This window comes from Accipiter gentilis, chromosome 6 (genome assembly GCF_929443795.1).
Source record: "Accipiter gentilis chromosome 6, bAccGen1.1, whole genome shotgun sequence".
NCBI lineage: Eukaryota > Metazoa > Chordata > Aves > Accipitriformes > Accipitridae > Astur > Astur gentilis.
In genome coordinates, this window is record NC_064885.1 from 1,651,246 (window position 1) to 1,669,685 (window position 18,440).

General features: G+C 37.3%; 1 protein-coding gene across 6 annotated transcripts in view; it reads left to right on the forward strand.

Annotated features, from left to right (window-relative positions):
• The window catches only part of NF1 (neurofibromin 1), a 104,515-nt gene that overhangs the window by 80,328 nt on the left and 5,747 nt on the right, over positions 1-18,440 (forward strand). For all 6 annotated transcript variants that reach the window (XR_007506396.1, XR_007506397.1, XM_049803348.1 and 3 more), the window contains 15 exons: positions 1,037-1,251; positions 1,466-1,527; positions 1,652-1,766; positions 2,617-2,718; positions 3,647-3,787; positions 4,145-4,271; positions 4,845-4,976; positions 5,516-5,651; positions 6,481-6,638; positions 7,559-7,681; positions 8,384-8,511; positions 9,229-9,329; positions 10,513-10,655; positions 11,482-11,528; positions 12,336-12,552. Coding sequence is in view for 4 of the 6 variants with exons in the window: in XM_049803348.1 (XP_049659305.1) it covers positions 1,037-1,251; positions 1,466-1,527; positions 1,652-1,766; positions 2,617-2,718; positions 3,647-3,787; positions 4,145-4,271; positions 4,845-4,976; positions 5,516-5,651; positions 6,481-6,638; positions 7,559-7,681; positions 8,384-8,511; positions 9,229-9,329; positions 10,513-10,655; positions 11,482-11,528; positions 12,336-12,552 (1,947 nt within the window). In the remaining 2 variants the exon portion in view is untranslated. The remainder of the gene's footprint in view (positions 1-1,036; positions 1,252-1,465; positions 1,528-1,651; positions 1,767-2,616; positions 2,719-3,646; positions 3,788-4,144; positions 4,272-4,844; positions 4,977-5,515; positions 5,652-6,480; positions 6,639-7,558; positions 7,682-8,383; positions 8,512-9,228; positions 9,330-10,512; positions 10,656-11,481; positions 11,529-12,335; positions 12,553-18,440) is intronic.

Consider the following 18,440-nt stretch of genomic DNA (forward strand, 5'->3'; position numbering starts at 1 on the left):
GAATGAGGATATGACCTACAACAGATTAGTATGGAATTAAAAAATTACTATCTGGTTTAGAGCAGGTGCATAATGTAAATTGTTTGTATAACGGATTTTTAAAAAAGGGAAGAAAGTACCAGTAAGTTCCTGTAACGCAGAAAAAGGAGAAAACACGTCTGTGCTAAAACTGACTGATGTGCATCTTTTGAATGGTTGCATAATGTGGTAACAAAAATATCAATTGCATAAGGGGATTGTGAAACTATACTGCTAAAACAGGTATTTTGCATACTGCTATATCTTAGCAGTCCTAAAATAATTGGTATTAGCAAATATGTAGCTGTCACTTCTTACCACAGAAGTACAGTATAAAACCAGTCTAGGTTTTGTGCAGAAAAAAAATGAAAATGTTATGTAATCTTGTCTTTTTTTAAGTATCCGAAAGCTCATTCTATATCTATATATATCGACAGAGTGAGTGTGTGAATACACACACACGTATATATGTATAAAGAAAAGCTTTGCTTTGATGCACAGATAGAAGGGCAAGCCTTTCTGTTTAAACAACGAATTTGAAGTACAGTGAAATGAACTGAAAGTTCAGAAATGTAAAAATATTCAGTGCTAGGAGCAGGGCTGTTATTTTCTTCTGGTTTAAGTGGCTTACTTCATTTTAGTGCCAGAGCCAAAAGCAGAATTTGATTGCAGTGTGAACTTACAGTACTGTTGGTATTTCAGAGCAGGAACTCTCCAGGTTTCCATTTGCTCAATCAATGTGAGGAGAAGTCTCACAGAACCACATCTTTAAAGTTTCTTTCTACCTGTTTTTAGAATGCATCTTCCTGGTGGCTGATTTCAACAGTCTGTGCAACAGACCACAGTTGTTGTGGTATACTCCGGGAGAAATAGCAAAGAAAACCATATTAGAATGTGCAAAGTGACATATAGGATGATTATCTACTTTTGTATTCCTGGGAGGGTGAGCCTCAGGGTGTTTAAAATATGGATTGAATTTCAGTGGTTTAAGTCTAATATGTAAAAATTTATTCAACAGAGGAGACCAAGCAAGTTTTAAGGCTGAGCTTGACTGAATTCTCTCTGCCCAAATTTTATTTGCTGTTTGGAATCAGCAAAGTGAAATCGGCCGCAGTCATAGCATTCCGATCCAGCTATCGAGACAGGTCGTTTTCACCTGGTTCCTATGAAAGGGAGACTTTTGCACTGACTTCGTTGGAAACTGTTACTGAAGCTTTGTTGGAGATCATGGAGGTATGTGGTTCAAAACAAAAGAAATTATCCATAAGAGAAAATGGCACTGTTTACAATTTCTACAGGCAAGCAGTGTAGTAAGATGTACCTCCCATGATGTGGTAATAATTAGTTAAGTAACCGATTTCTGAGAACTAAACTAACTGCATATTCTGAATTTTAAAAATACTTTTTCTTAGTGTTACATGTATTCAAACAATATAATTCTTTTTAGGCTTGTATGAGGGATATTCCAACGTGCAAGTGGCTGGACCAGTGGACTGAACTAGCTCAAAAGTATGTCATAGATCTCAAAATATAACCCCTGCCTGCCTGTGTAGTACACTTAGAATCCTCAGCTTTTTGTTATACAGCCTGTTTGTTGTGTATTTGTTTAATATAGTGTACTCTTTCTTCACAGGTTTGCATTCCAGTATAACCCATCCCTGCAGCCAAGAGCACTTGTTGTCTTTGGCTGTATAAGTAAACGTGTGTCTCATGGACAAATAAAACAAATAATCCGAATTCTTAGCAAGGTACATGGGTCTATGTCTGTTTTCCTTTGTGACTCTTAAAATAGCTATTTTAGCTATTTTTAGCTTTCTCTTCCCATCAAATATAGAACTCGGTGTAATTTGAGGATAAATATTTTTTCAAGCATATTCTTGTATAGAACTATCTGATTGGAAATACACTTTTTGTAGACCAAGCTTTTTATTTTAAATCAATTTGGTGGCAATAAGTCTCATCACTGCTGCAACTTCTAGAGTAACAGTAGTTTTCAATATTGAGTTTAAAATTTGAGACACTGAGATTGATCCAGAAGTCAGTATTTAAATGAGAATATTTCTGTTACAGCATTTAGCTGCATGCACGTGATTCACAACTTCCTTTTAAAAAAGGAAGTTCTAATGTGTTATAAGTAAATAAAAGAAAGAGCAGGACATTTGTATAAGAAAACTTTGAAACAGACTGCCTTAACTTGGTAGTGACATTCCATATTTTCTAAAGAAGGTTGCGTTCCATAGCAAGTAAACAGTGCACTAAATATGTCTTCTTTAAGCATTTTATTAGAGTTTTATGGACATGAACTTTAATTGGAAAGCATCTGCAAGTAGAAGAGCTATTCTCTAATTCTTTTACCCTATTCTGCACCCTTACTTTTTTAATACACATTGTGCAATTGCTTTCAGCAATACATATGTCACTTTTGTGTAAATCTCCATTTGTAAAAGTCCTTGAGAATTGATATCAAATGAGCTCAAGCTTTGCAAACTAATTGAGAGCAACAGTTATTGTTTAGAGCTTTGATCTTCTTCTTACAAAGCAAAATCTAATTGTGGTTGTATTTTTAATTACGCTTTTTTTCCCCCCTGCTACAAAAAGGGACTTGAGAGCTGTTTGAAAGGCCCTGATAATTACAATAGCCAAGTTCTAATAGAAGCTACAGTTATAGCACTCACCAAGCTGCAGCCTCTTCTTAATAAGGTAAACAACTGGATTTTTAGGGTAAAGAGAGAACGTATTTTGTAAATGAAAATTGTAATTATGGGTATAATCTCGAAAATATAAGTGAGTGTTGTGGTATGTGAAGTTCACACTTCACTGCTATGACTCATGCTCGGAAGTACTACATATGGGATATATGTCAGAAGTTTGTATGTGGGACCTATGCAAAGGCTTTAAAAATGCTTTTAGAATGTACTGTTCTACTTCACCAAACTGGGCCATAGCAATATCAGCAAAGCTGTGCCACAGGCTGTCTTATTCCTTCCAAAAGATTTTCAGTCTTGGCTTTCAAATGTATGATTGCTAATATATGCCTTTCAGGTCATGGCTTGTAATAAATGTTAGTCTTGCCTGATTTGCTATTCATTTAGCCATCTGTATGTTACTTTCAAGTTCATTATTTGATCAGCATAGCAATAGGTACACCGGTAATGAAGAACCTCATGTATCTACTGTTAGTAAATTCAAATTTGTTCCTAGAAGAATCTGCTGCTTAACGAGACCCATGATTTGTTGAATGCCAATTCAATGGAGTTGCAATCCATTTTCAACTTGTGCTCTCAAATTGATAACAAAAGACACGTTTCTGTTCAGTCTGGTGTAGGCCAATATGTGTCTGACATTTTTGTGAGCAAGGGAAGGAACAGAAGAGAGAAGGAATGGCTTGGTGTGTGTGTGGGGGGGGAAATGGCTTGAAAGTAATTTACTTTCTGCTGTTCACCCGTTAAGTGCGTTAAGGCTACAGATTCATATGAACACCTGTTTTGTTGGAATGGATGTGGTAGAGGACAGAACCTGCTTACATGGACAGTAATGCATATACAAACCCATGCGTCAGTCCCATTTGTCTTTCATTTATGGGAATTTACTTGAAAGTGAAATTGTGGCCTTTTCTTTTTCTTTCTAGGACTCTCCTATGCACAAGGCCCTCTTTTGGGTAGCTATGGCGGTACTGCAGCTAGACGAAGTAAACTTGTACTCAGCAGGTACAGCACTACTTGAACAGAATCTGCATACTTTGGATAGCCTTCGGGTGTTCAATGATAAGGTAAGCTGTTAGCAATCAGCTGTGACTACCCTTTAGTTTATGTAAGCAGTTAGATCTGTTAGAAAAAAAAATTCCTTGTCCTCATGGACGCTAGTTAAGCAACTAAAACTGAAATTTGCCTTAGAAATTGCTTCCCTTGGGTAATATCAACAGTGAAACTAAGATGTAGAGATGAAGCTCTTATTATTTTGTTCTAAAATGGAACAGAAATGTATAGATGTGTTCTATTCAAGAGTGTGTTTGGTATTTTCATGTAAGCTCTTACAATTACTGGTTTGTCACCTTTTTAAAAGAAGCTTGAGATATGATGAGTAACTTTCAATGAGGTACTCTTGGTTTTATTTTTTTCTGGGTCAGAGCCCAGAAGAGGTGTTTATGGAGATCAGGAGACCACTCGAGTGGCACTGCAAGCAGATGGATCATTTTGTTGGGCTAAATTTCAACTCCAACTTTAACTTTGCACTAGTGGGACACCTTCTGAAAGGTAAGAATACATATTGCTGTTCATATTAGGTGAACACCCTTAATTCGGAAATAAAAACAAGTTCAAGGAAAAAGGGGAAAAACTGGGTGGTGGATTTTAAGTAACTTGGATTACAGAATAAATACAGAATTAAATGTTCTTTGACTAAAGGATGTTGCCAGGTTTCTTTTATACATGTCCTGTGAAGGTGTTTAGTGCTAATGATCTAAATTCTTAACTGTCACAGGATGTGTGGCTTCATTTGCTGCAATTCTTTACTACTTCCTCCAAGAATGCTGTCTGTGTGTGTTTGCGTGTGTTCAGGCTCACTGTTTCTTTTAGAAGACCAATTTGTGAGATAATAGATATAATATATGCACAGACATTTGAAATGGTGTGATTTTGGGGGGAGGGACAGAAAGAACTAGTCTTGAATGTGCAACTTCTGTTAGCGTTGTGCTTCCTTACCCTTTATATGAAGTGTCCTCAGAACATGCTGAAAAATATTTATAAATATTTTCAAAATATTAATGCTTCATAGATATATATTCAAAAATTAAATACAATATTTGGTTTCTTGACCTCACTTCTTAGGGTACAGGCATCCTTCTCCTACCACTGTAGCAAGAACAGTAAGGATTTTACATACGCTACTAGCTCTGGTTAACAAACATAGGAACTGTGACAAGTTTGAGGTGAACACCCAGAGTGTGGCTTACCTAGCAGGTAAAATTAAACAAACAGACATTCTTTTAAATTTGTGCTAACTGAAAAGGAATGGATTATTGTGGGAATTCTTATGGGTTTAGGTTGATAAAATTGTACCAACATAAAGGAAACTTGTAACTGGAGATGGATGAGAGTCTGGGCTAGGCTGGGGTACATCAGTGCAAGCTTTTTGTGGACTGAAGGCTTGCCAGCACAGGACCTGCAGGGCAACTTTGCAAATACTTCAGGGAAGCTGAAGGTTTCTTGGTTTATATACTGAATGAATTGTGTGCCTTAAGAGTCAAGTTTCTAATGGTCTAGAAATAGAAACTGTGACCATGTGAGGGCAAATGTTTGAACTATGTAATTGTAACTGGATGGGGAGTATAATTCTTTTTAAATGACCTACTTTTAACCTGTACATTTCAGTAAGGTGTAATTACATCTCAATGGTGGTCTTTGTACTAAGTAAAAAATTTAAGTTGATGGAGTATTGCTTACACTCTTCAATGTATCCTACTGTGGAAAACTTATGTTAGCTTTCTTTGAATTTTTAGCTTTGCTGACAGTATCTGAGGAAGTTCGAAGTCGCTGCAGCCTAAAACATAGGAAGTCTCTCTTGTTGACAGACGTTTCAATGGAAAATGTTCCTATGGATACATATCCCATACATCACAGTGACACTAGCTATAGGTTGGTTGTCTAACTTTTAGATAAGTTATCCAAATTTCAATGTCTGTTTCCTTTAGTAAGTTATCTAAAGGTAACCTGTGGTATATTGAAAACTGAAACCCGTGTTCATAAAACTAAGTTAATGTTCTATTATTGGTTCCAGACCAATATGCTACTTATACTGTGATCAAGAGTCACAGAGAAATTTGGGTATTGAATTCATATAGAATTAATTTTGAGATCCATAAAGGTATTTCAGAGCTTAACTGCATTGGAGGTTGTTAAATTTTTTGTTAATTTCATTTTGCAAGACCTAATTTCAGCTTATTTTTCATTTATATTTTAGAAGAAATTTTTTTTTTTCCTTTTAAGAGCTTCAAGGCATGTACTAAGTAATCATTTGGTCTGTGTCACTGGAAAACCTTGACACCTTATAGCCTGTCTATAAGCAGCCACAAAGATAAGCTAAGAAATCAGCCTAGAAGTGACACGGAGAGCCAGTTTCTCTCAATAGGAAGCACTTTACTCATTATCTCTTTTTTAGCATCCAGTATGCAGTAGCTGATAATTAAGTATCTTTCATCTTGCCTCATAGGCTGATTTGCTTGTGTTCTTTTCATTGCTTTATTTTTTATCACTTCAGCATTACATTCGTATCAGATTGGTAGTTTTCACTAGCTCTGACACTTTTGCAAGCAAAGTAATTACTATTTCTTAATATGTGTTTTGGGGAGATTAACCTGTTAGGAAAGATGGGTTTAATACAGGATAGTTTGGCTAATTGAAAAATTCATGCCTAAATGTGCACAGTTTGAAAGATTTTCTTAATTTAATTTCTCTGCGCTTTCAGGACACTAAAGGAAAATCAACCATGGTCATCACCAAAGGGGTCAGACAGACATCTGGCTGCCAGTTACCCGACAGTGGGACAGATAAGCCCTCGAACACGAAAATCCATGAGTTTGGATATGGGGCAGCCTTCACAAGCGAACACTAAAAAGCTTCTAGGTTATTAAGATCACTAATTTACTAATTTGTCTGCAGAATACCCCAGGAAGTGTTACTGGAGAAAAATTATAGTCGTATTTGTTCTGACTTTAAGTGCTTATTCCTGATTCAGAGCAATATAAGCAGTTTCTACAAAATACAAAGTATAGAACAGTGTACAGTTAAAGAGGACTAACTCAGTTCTTTTGATCATGAAGGTGGGGGGAAGCAAGAGTGACACTCAAGATGTGTGTGTTAAAGTGGAGGAAAAAGAAAAAAAAAAGGGGGGGGAAGAAAAAAAGATATTCCAGATATTAAAGATTCATAGTGCCAATTTTCTACTACTAGCCCTCTTTCAGCAAAACCAAGAAGCTGAATACCTTAGCTTAGTTACTATATTGAATGCTCTATCTTATGCTAAAAGAGGTAGTCTCAAAACATTTTAGATGTCTTGTAAGCAATCTGATTTTTATTCATGGCTTCTTAGTGCATCATGTTTGCAAGCAAAGTCTTAATATCAGAGAAACAAGATTAATTGCTTTGCATAACTTGTGGGTACCCTTTTACATTATACAGTATATATGGAAGAAGAGGGACATTTCTTTCATTTCAATCCTATTACTGCTTCCTTTTCAGTAATCATATTTTGGCATGTTTATTCGATGTGATGTGTTGACCAGGAAACCATAGCATGCCCACAGCTTACATATTTGAATAAAATGCATGCTTTTCTCATATGTATTGTGAAGCATTTTGAAAAATGTGATGGAGAGCGGCATGGTGTGATCATATTTTCTCTACCATCCCTGAAAATGGTGAAAATGTCCCCAGATTCCTATCAATATGTTGTAGATAGGAGAGTAGCTTGGCCAGAAAATCAGAAAAAGTTACAATATGGATTTAGGTTTAATGTTTTTAATTGCCTGATAAATTGTTTTTAGGTACAAGGAAAAGTTTTGACCATTTGATATCGGACACAAAGGCTCCTAAAAGGCAAGACATGGAATCTGGAATCACAACGCCTCCCAAAATGAGGAGAGTAGCCGAAAATGATTATGAAATGGGTGAGAAACAGGACTAACATTTTAAGAATAATACTAATTATAAATGCTTTGTATACATATACAAAGGATTATTTCTAAATTCAATGTTTATTGCCTAGGTTACTATAAGGTAAAGGAGAAATATCTTTCTTAACAGTGGCTTCTGCAGAGTAGAGTCTTCCATATCACTGGCAACTGAGGTTTGATTTAGAGTTGCTCAGTATGCAGACGCAGAATAAGGGGCAGCTATAACGTAGTGCGTACAGGAGTGAAATTAATAATAAAATTTGGCTTTTTGTAAGTTAATAAGCCCTAGCTGCAAATTTCTGCAGGAGATGGAACGTGACCTAATGCCTAGAATGCCTCTCTTCATCTTCTCCCGCATCCGCTTCCTGTGCCCCCATCCCCAATTGCAATGCAAGACCAGGGTTCTTCTGTTGTATCTGATGTCGGTCTGCTGCCTGACCCTGAACATGGTACTTACCACCCCTGGGCCTGTATTACACTGAATAGGAAATTGGGGTTACTGTTTGCCATTTGATAATACATCCCATGTAGTGATCTAGCGCTGCTAGTATTACAGCAGAGTTGTTGCTTTTATACTTATGAAAAGGCTGGTGAACTCTGAAGTTTGCATATGACTGAATTTGTTGTGCAAGAGCTAATTCTATTTTGGTTTGGGTTTATTTTGCTTTGGATGAGTTGGTCTTTTTTATCTGGCAGAAACCCAGAGAATATCACCGCAGCAACACCCACATCTTCGAAAAGTTTCTGTTTCTGAGTCAAATGTCCTCCTAGATGAAGAAGTTCTGACTGACCCAAAAATCCAAGCACTGCTGCTTACAGTTCTTGTAAGCTTTCTTTCTGTGTATTGTCTGTTATATTCTGATATTCTTTTATCTTCCAAAGAAGCGTATGTGTTCCTTGCAGTGTTTCTAAATTCAGATGGATCAGAATGACTGTGATGTGCAAGTCTATTCTTTTGTTGCAGTTCTTCCAACTTTCTAGGAATCACTTTTAGAAATGTATTTAAATGCTCTTTGAAAGCAAATACTGCATTTTCATTACCTGTATTGTTCTGTAGAACATGTTCAACAATTTTGCCTTTTCCCTGGCAGATTTTTATTACAAACTGACTTTATATAATAAAAGCATATTAATATACTATACTTAAAAATTTAAGAAGTGAAAATTGTTGGAATCCCAGCATAATTCAGTTTTAAAATTATTAACTAGTAATATAGGTAGAGCATGATAGTGCTTTCTTCAGATGTACCAATACAGTTACCATTCCTGATAAAATTCAGAAAGACTTAGTTGCGCACTTTTGTCAAAAACTGACTAGCGAAATTTTTTGCCAAAATAGAAGCTATTACCAACTGTTTTTATTGTTTCCCACGTACACATAAATAACTTGATTCCACGTCCAAAGAGGATGTAAATTAATCTTTTGTAATGCTGCTTTCTGCTATTCAGAAATCTTAAAACCTTAAACTACAACAACAAAAGCCTGTAACTACTCAAATTAAATTAGAAGCATGCTAATCTAATCCTTTACATTATGACAGGCAACATTAGTGAAGTACACTACTGATGAGTTTGACCAGCGGATTCTGTATGAGTACTTAGCAGAAGCCAGTGTTGTCTTCCCAAAGGTCTTTCCTGTTGTGTAAGTATCTAAAACTCCGTTTATGACAACTCTGTACTTGCCCCTTCCTTTCAAAGGTCTCTGGACCAGGACAAGCACGTACGAGGTCCTTACTCATTTGTAGGTTACTAGCTGCAGTCTGTCCATGGCTTGTTGAGACAAATGTCCATAGCAATATGAGAATCGTCCTTTTTCCCTATGTTAAATGAATATAATGTTCTTACTAGAATAGGCATCCTCAGATACCACTGCTACAGATGGTCCCAAAAGCACTCTTCAGGACCAGATTTTCAGGGAGTTTGGCAGAGCGTGGGAGAACTCTGCACCGCTGTTGCTAGGGAGCCTGTCTCTGCAGCCATCGGTTTCTTCCAAAAGCTTCCAGCGTCACTGCTGCCATTACCCTGCTCTAGTGACTTAGCATGGCTTTATCACTTGTTTGATACTGCGGAGAATCAAATTACATTTTAATACATCCGTGTACCTTTCTATACAAGTCGATACATACTGTCTCTTAAGTATTATTTTCACCCCAGTCAGACTCAGGTTCTTTAATTAGTACCCCAAGTGCATATCAAAACTGATTAAAAGCGTAGTTCAAGATACTCTTCGGATGTATTTCTTTAGATATCTGTTAAAAGTAGTATTCACTGGCACCAGTGTATGTAAAGGAAACTCAGCTATCAGAAATTAAGATGAGTAGACTTTTAAAACTGACCTGAGCATGATTTAAAAATAATGCTGCCTTTCTCTGGCTTTATAAAGTAATATTCAAAGTACATACAAGTTCTGTCAGTTACTGAAACCACAACTGTAACTGGCATTTGTATTAAAAAAATCAAACATGTATAAGATCTGCAAGGGAGCTCAAATGAGACAGTACTCCCACAAGTTTAAAAAGCTGCTTTGAAATTCCAGCGCTGACATGTACACAAATCCAGTGAATAATTTTTTTTCATTGAAAATAATTAAAATATTTGCAATTTAAAGTGCTGGGTAAATGCTTTAATGGCTAATATCGTTAGTACAATTTTTTTGAAAGTGTTACACATTGTAAGAGTCCTTGCTGAACATACATAGGAATTGTGTTCTAAAATCACTGAGATTTTGAAAATCCCACCTTAACTACTGCTTGCTTAAGTCAGTTGGGAACTGCAGGTTTATTTTATTTAATGAACAAAAAATAAGCCACTTCTCTTTTCTTCAGGCATAATTTATTGGATTCGAAGATCAATACCCTTTTATCGCTGTGCCAGGATCCAAATTTGTTGAATCCAATTCATGGGATTGTTCAGAGTGTTGTCTATCATGAAGAGTCTCCACCCCAATACCAAACTTCTTATCTACAGAGTAAATATTTTACCATTTTTTTAAGAACTGCTGTATTTTAAGTAAGATTTACTACTGAAAATGTTTCAGAATTGCAGCCCTAATGGAATAGTCCGTCAGTCTTGTGTGACATCTCTCCAACTTCATATATCCTAGTAAAAATAAGAGTTTGCATATTAAAAAAACCATACTGACATGGATATTAAAACTGCTTACTGCAGTTGTGCACCAAATATTAAAAGTATTACACCAACTATGTGAGTAGAAAGAAGTTGAAACTCAGTATTATGCTTCCACTAACCATCTTAAAGCAATACAAAACATGAATGGTGGTGATAAATGATGAGTTTTAAGTTAGCCTTGTAATTTAGGGGTTGATTTAATTATTGGTAAATTCCACAGAGTAACATTTGTTTTTCAGTGCCCAAGCTCACTTTTATGTGACACTTGGAACACTTAAAACCTAAGTATTTTTTTATGGTCCTTAAAAACTTTCCAGGAAGATCCATAAGAAACAGATGACAGTTGAGAAAAATGTAAATGTTGACATAATTTCTAAAATGAGGTGTGTATTCACATGCTAGGTTTACCTTTTAAAATATCATCAAGAATTTCTTGCGTGACGGTTCTGAGATTTTGAGGTTTTTACAACTTGCATATTATACAAATTAAAATGCCTTGGTTTTGTTATACATGTTTTAGACAAAATTCAGTGTTGCATCTCCAAATCAAAATATTTCATTTCCATGCCTAAGTAAATCCAAGCGATGTACTACGTGTACTTTCTAGTTGCTTTCTGTCAGTTGAGAACTGTGTTTTTGTGGTAACATTCAATTTGTTTTTGTAGGTTTTGGATTTAATGGGTTATGGAGGTTTGCTGGCCCATTTTCTAAGGTAAGAACAGTATGCTTTATGTAAGTTCATGAGTGTTTTGCCTTCGTTTTCTGTATAAAGCACATTGATGCTCCAGGAAGGATGCAGATAAATTACAAGTCATAGAATTTACATGAGCAAGTTAATAATATAAGGCTCACTTGTATAGCTAAAACAGTTTTTGAGCCCGCATTAGGTATTTTGATAGACTCGGTAGGTCGAATTACCAAAATTGGGTAAATGTACCTTTTCACTGCTCCCAGGTTCACTAAGGGGCCTTGGATGTACAGTATCATTCAGGAAGTCTTTAGTTTATTACACGTATCTTGCAGTGTAGGGGATTAATTTGCTAAGAATGGTAATTCCATAAGGTTAAATTTTATGTTACAACAGAACAAATAGATCGGGAACTGACCAGCTGTACTGCCACTTGTTCCCTCTAGTCATCATAGCAAGAACCGGGTAAGCAGAGTAGGCAGCGTTCTGGATCTTAGGCTTTGGGGGCACAGGCCAACGCTTCTAAATGTTAGGTGCAGGTAGCTGTGGCAGTTCACCTCACGGATGAAACGGCCCCTCTTTTCTGACCTTGCGCGTCCACGCGCTACTGAAATTACACTCACAAGTGGTCTTTAGTGTGTACATTTAGATTAATCTGGAAAAGACCACAAATCAGTTTTTACAGATACATCAAATGCTTTTTAACACTTTCAGGCAAAATCAGTGTGATATTAGAGTGAATTCTGGGGCAAAGCTCGTATCAACAGCAAAGTAGAAAGAAAAGAACCAATTTATTTTTCTCTCTCCCCCCACCCCCCCCATCACCCACAGCAAACACAAATCCCAGACTATGCTGAGCTCATAGTGAAGTTTCTTGATGCCTTGATTGACACGTATTTGCCTGGAATTGATGAGGAAACCAGTGAAGAATCTCTCCTGACACCCACGTCTCCATATCCTCCCGCAGTGCAGAGCCAACTAAGCATTACTGCTAACCTTAACCTTTCCAATTCCATGACCTCGCTTGCAACTTCCCAGCACTCCCCAGGTCAGTAGCTGTTCTGGTACTACATAGGTAAGGGAAATGTATTGAATTTACTGGTTTTGTAGCCAAACGCTGAGCCTCGTTGTCTCTCTTCGGATGTGTTTATACATCAAACATCATTGCATTCTTGAGTCAAATGAATATTAAACTGTTTACTAAGCTATTACACTACTGTTTCGGATGTTGGATTTTGTCCAGCGCAAAAGCTGTGTTCCAAGTTGTTATACATGAAGGAAATAGCATTAAGTGCATCAGAACGAATAACAGCTGCATCTTAATATGGAACATACGCAGCAGTGGAGCCTTGAAACTTAATAAATATAAATATATAATCATGATATTTTGCGAGGAGAGTAATACCTATCTGGGCACTACAAGGTCACACATATTTAGGAAAAATAATCCAGAACTGTGCTGTGGAATAGCATGTCTGGGCTGACTCACTTTTGATTGACTATATGATTTAAGGCCAATGCTCATGTAGGCAGCATTGTCCGGAGGTCTTACTCTCCCTTGAAGAAAATAAGTATTCATATAGATACATATGGAATACTGGGTCAGTTCAGACTGTGGTTTTGTCAGAAATACGCTGCTGATAAAATGAAAGCTTTCAAGAAAAGAACAGTCATCAAAGGCAGTAAATGCATAAAACCACTAAATTCCTTCTGACTTGGGGAGAAGGGAATTACAGGGAAATGCACAGGTTAAATATAGATTTTTCAGGGTGAAAAATTAAAAAAGAGAGTAAAAATTATTCAGTATAGCAGATGAAGCGTAAGCTAGAGGAAATTAAATACAAGAAGAAAATAGAAGTTATGTCAAAGAAATCTGCATGAAGACTCTTTCTGAAGTGATTTTGGATTAGTGTCTCGTAGTTTGAGGAAATTCTTTACTTTCTTTGTCATAAAAATTACACTGTGTGATATTTCTTAAATGATGATTTAACTGTTGCAGTTCTGAACGCTGAAGTCAATCAATATTTTATTTCTGCTTTGTTTCTAACCTTGATGGAAGGCTAGAAACCACTTTTATCTAGGTATAATATTTATGGAGGTGTTCTGGGTTTTTTTCATTCTCTTGTTGTTCACTGGTTTCTGCTTGCCCCGAGATAAACTTTACTTAGCTGTACTTAGCTCTATTCAAGAAATCTAGTTTTCCAGATTATCAGTTTGCTCACAGATGCTATGTGTGATTTTTGTTCAAGATAATGAGTATTGCAGAGCTGAGGCATGTGCAGAGGTGCAACAGAGGTAAAACAGTGCTCTGTGTTTTAGAAATTTGGGAATAGTGATTTCTTTATTTCATGCAGTGAAAAGTGATTACAACTCCCTTTTTTCCAGTATGAGAAGCCAGCTTAAATTGTTCAAATTTGGGGAGATCACCTTCTTGAAATACTGATGCTGTGTTCTAGAATTGTAGTTCAAGGTGCCCGTCAGTCTAAATATGCTCAAACTAGGATTTGCTTTCCCATTTCCTGCCAGTACAGGATGATTTATTATGTTAAATAATGTTGTCCCAAGTGAGGAGAGAAAGTGTGAAGCATATTTTCCACAGTTGTTACCTCTCTCTCTGATACTTTATTAATAGCGCTTTTAGCCTAAAGGAGACTGTTGTTGCCATTGTTTCCTTGTTTCGTATTCCTGCCCAAGAAGAAGTAAAAGAGCATTGGCCTGAAAGGGATTCACTGGTGCCATCCTGGAATCCCATTTGATTTGAGTAATAAGAACAGGTAAAAGTGGAGTTTGGAGAAGTTTTAGAGAGTGCTGTTTTACTTAACATTTTACAATGTCCGTTATATGTTATGAATATATTAATGCAGCCTCTGTATTGTTTTATCATGCAATTTGTCCTGTATATAGAAATATTTCTGTATAAAAACTCCTAATTGACTGCAGGTGCAGATAACAACGAAGATGATGGAAAAGGAAAGTGGTTCACAGAAACTATCTTATTTAACATACAGCTAAAAATTACCTGTGATATTAGAACAGGGAGAAGGATAAAATCAAAGGGCAAAACAATAGCCATTGCTGTCAGTGTGAAAATAAGTACATTACGGGCAGCATCTTTCCGTTCAGAATGTAGAATTGGTAGCGACTCCAAGAGTTCTTTTTGCAAGGATGAAGTGATGATGCAGGATTAGGCCCTCTACTAGCGAAAAAAGCATTTTGCTATATAAATGTCTGCCCTCCTTCCGCCTCACTTTCTATTCCTTCTTCCTTTGTTAGCTAAGAGGAAGGAATTAATCCAGCTCATCAGAAATTTTGTTTGAGTGTTCTGCAAACAGATGGCTTTTATCAAATGCTGGTTAAGAGCTCTTGTCCACAAATGGAGTTAGGAACTAGTGAACTTGTTCAGGATACTAGTGAGTCTGTAATAATGCATTTATGACAGCCTGTGCATGTTTTGCTTGGAAATTAAGTTTTAGAAGACCAATATGAAGGCCAGGAGATTACTAATGGTTCCATTTTTGTGTAACCAGGCTGGAGGCATCTTTATAAATAATCAGCCTTTGTAGGTGTTTCCAGGTAGTGTGAAGTAGCCTTAAGTTATTACTACTTTATGAAAGCCTTGTGCTTAATGTTTAATCTAAGTGGTGTTTTCCCATCATCTCTAACTATTTATTAGTGTCTTGCCTATTTCCTTGAGCATTCTCGCTTCATTCTAGCAATTTGAATACAAAGACTTGGGGTTTGATCAGGGAATCTCCAGTTTTCTCAAACTGTGGGCCAGGTCACAACATGGAGCTTTTCATTTTGCTCCTTGGTCCCTCGTTTATTACATCGCTCCACTTTAATCAACATGGATTTTCACTAGTTTAAACTGGTATGTTAACCAGTACAACTTTGCATAAAACATGCTTTGCTTTTTAAGCTGTTTAATTGTATTAAAAATTTAATTGGTCTTCTGGCACTTTATACAGCTCCACAGCTGCATACATGAATTTTGCATTCTCATTAAGTGTGCCTAGAGCTGTGTGATAGCGTTGTCATTGCTGTACGCATTTACACTGTAGAGACAAGTCAGGGAGAAAGTGGTGGAAGACCTAATGTCTGCCAAGGAAAAAATTATAGAATGTGAAGTAAAGGCCACAGGATTTCTTGAAACAGCAAGGCAACCATGGGACTAATAAGGGATACAGATCTATTATCCACTTACTCTGATTTGAGAATTACTAAAGGAAAAAAGTATTTAGCAGTGCTGAGTTGCTTCATCACACAAAGAAACAGTTTCAGCCAAGTGAGTTTTTTTGTTATGGTTACAAATAGATTAAGTTGCAGATACATGAAACATTCTTTCCTTGCATCTGGAAACCACTAGCAGAGATAATTGTTTATAAATGTTTTGTCTGTCATCATCTCTTCTCCCCCCTTCCCCCCCCCCCCCCCCCCCCCCCCCCCCCTTGTCATGGACATTATTCACTTACATTTTTTCTTTCATTCTGTGTCTGTGAAGCTTCTCTGCCTTGCTCTAAATCTGCAGTTTTCATGCAGCTTCCTCATCAAGGTACATTCTACTTTCATCATATTTGCACGAAATACTGCTTGATCTGCTTTAGGATTGGGCTTGTGGCATGAGAAGTAGTTTACTGATCCTTTTGACACGGGAATGGCTTCAGTGTAAGTGCTAAGCTGTTGCATTTCTTGTGTGATGCTAATTAATATCTGATGATAGATCAGGCAAAGGAAGTCAATCACATCCTTAAGAATAAGATAAATTTGGTAACAGAGTAGCAGATGGCTTCATGTGTGCAATTATTCTGTTGCAGGTATTAAGCTAAAGTGAGGAACTATTTCATGTGAGCTCTTTAGATTCACTGAAGTCAGCTTTAACTGCAATTACACACCACCGGAAAACAGGCACAATTCCTTTGGACTAAACTGCAGCAGACAGAGCTCAATAAAACGGGTACTCAACACCGTTTGATTTCTGCTTCTGTATGGTGAAGTAAGAAAAAAAGCTGCAGAAGAGGATTTTTTTGCTTACACCCATGGGTTGCTTCCTATTCTTGTCGTAGTTTGTGGTTTTTGTAAGCTCACACCCACACAAGGAGAGGAAGGATGATGTAGCCTGCAGCCAGCCTCTGGCTGGAGCTCTGAAATTGTCCCTAAGTGCGCGTGTAATGTGGAGTGTATTCTTTATTCTTGCTAATGCCAGTGAGAATCAGTTTCTTATAGGAAGGAGACATAACTGTGGGAGATGTCATTTATAGTAATAGGATTTTGTTCTAACCTTTTTATACAGTCAGACATCCTAATTTTTGCTGCTGATTGTACTTTTAGCCTCTCGCATAAAAACACCCTTCCTGCTATTCATTCCAATGCTGCACATGTACTATAAGTGGTGAGTGTTGCTAAATGCACATCAAACATACTCATTTTATTGCAGAAATAATGTGACAGCTACACTAAGATATTGCTACAGGAATGATTAACTCATAGTAGCGTCAGCGTAAAAGTAGTAATTGACTGGAAGCATGTCTGCATTAAGCAGAAGTCTCAGGTTTTGTATCTTGAAGTTACTGCGTCCAAAGCTGTTAAGAGCAACAGCTCATAACCCAAGGCTCTCATGTGTTGTCATCATGTCAGCACGAAGTTCACGCTAAAGCAGTTCATTTTCAAGGTTTGTTTGATGTGATTCTTTTAGCGAAATGTAACAGATTTACCTTGTCCTGCAAAGAACATCCAAAGCTTTTCAGAAAAGTATATGCACTTGGGTATAAAGCCTGTCTGGTTTCATCCTCATCTTGTACTCTGTAAGCCGCCTCCTGGCTTTGGAGGAGCTGAACTTAGGCAATAGCAGCTCTTGTAAGGATTTCCAGACTCACCTGTTCTGCGTGTGTTTCCTGCTAATACCCTGCTTAGAAAACTGTTTCTTTACTTGTCCTTGTTAATTGTTGATTCTTTTTTTTTTTACTCTGTTTTTTTTACTCTGTCAGGGTTTAAATCATTATAATTGGTGTCCACACTTTGACACTTAACTCTTCAAGTGAATGCCTGCATCAGTTCTATTTCTGCTGTATGCAGAATAAGTTAGCTAAGCCTTTCATTCCTCCTGGCAATGAGACAGCGTCCTCCAACATTGATTTGTACGTTATGTACTTTTACTGATCTTTATTTGTGAGCCGAGATTCAGCATTGAGGGGAATTGTAGGTACTTGAATACACGAGTCTTCTCTGGTAGCAAGAACCAGCCTCTGCCATTGCAGCAGAATTCTGCAGGTTCAGAAATGAACCTTCCTCACTCTGCCGTTCTCCTGTTTAATAGCAGTCATTGATTTTTTGGCTGGAAGAAGCCCATAGATTTGACAGTCTGTCAGCTCTTCCTCCTAGAGAGCGCAAAAGCCGGAAGAAGCTTGAGTCAAACTCTTTCATGCGCTCAGTCTTTGCAAAACTAGAGCCAGAAAAGGTCTTGTGGCCTTGGAAGACTTTAGTGTTTTCAGTGGGTACGAATGCTGGTACGGATGCTTGGAGGATGTTGGGGAACCTTGATCTGCCATGTGAACGTTTATGTGTCCTATTTTCCCTGTTAAACAAAATTCCTGTTCCTGTTTGAAGAGCTGACCGGGTGAACTCAGTGAACAGTTCTCAGCCCCATCTATTTCCATGTTGTTGTAGGAGAGCAGCGTAGATTGAAACAGATCAGCCAGTGCCCATAGGCCACAGGATTTTGTCTTTTATTGTTGGAGGCAGATTAAACTAACAGCAATTCAGTCTGCAGCTTTAAGGAGGGAGAAAAAGGTAATTTGAACGAGTCATGTTGAAATGTGACAAGCTGTGTGTAGGTGAGTGTAGGTCAGGCATCGCACTTCAGCACGTGGAGGTGTTTTATCTGGTCAAAGTCTGGGCTCTCGCTGAACACGGGGTCATACATCTGATCCTGAAAAAGTT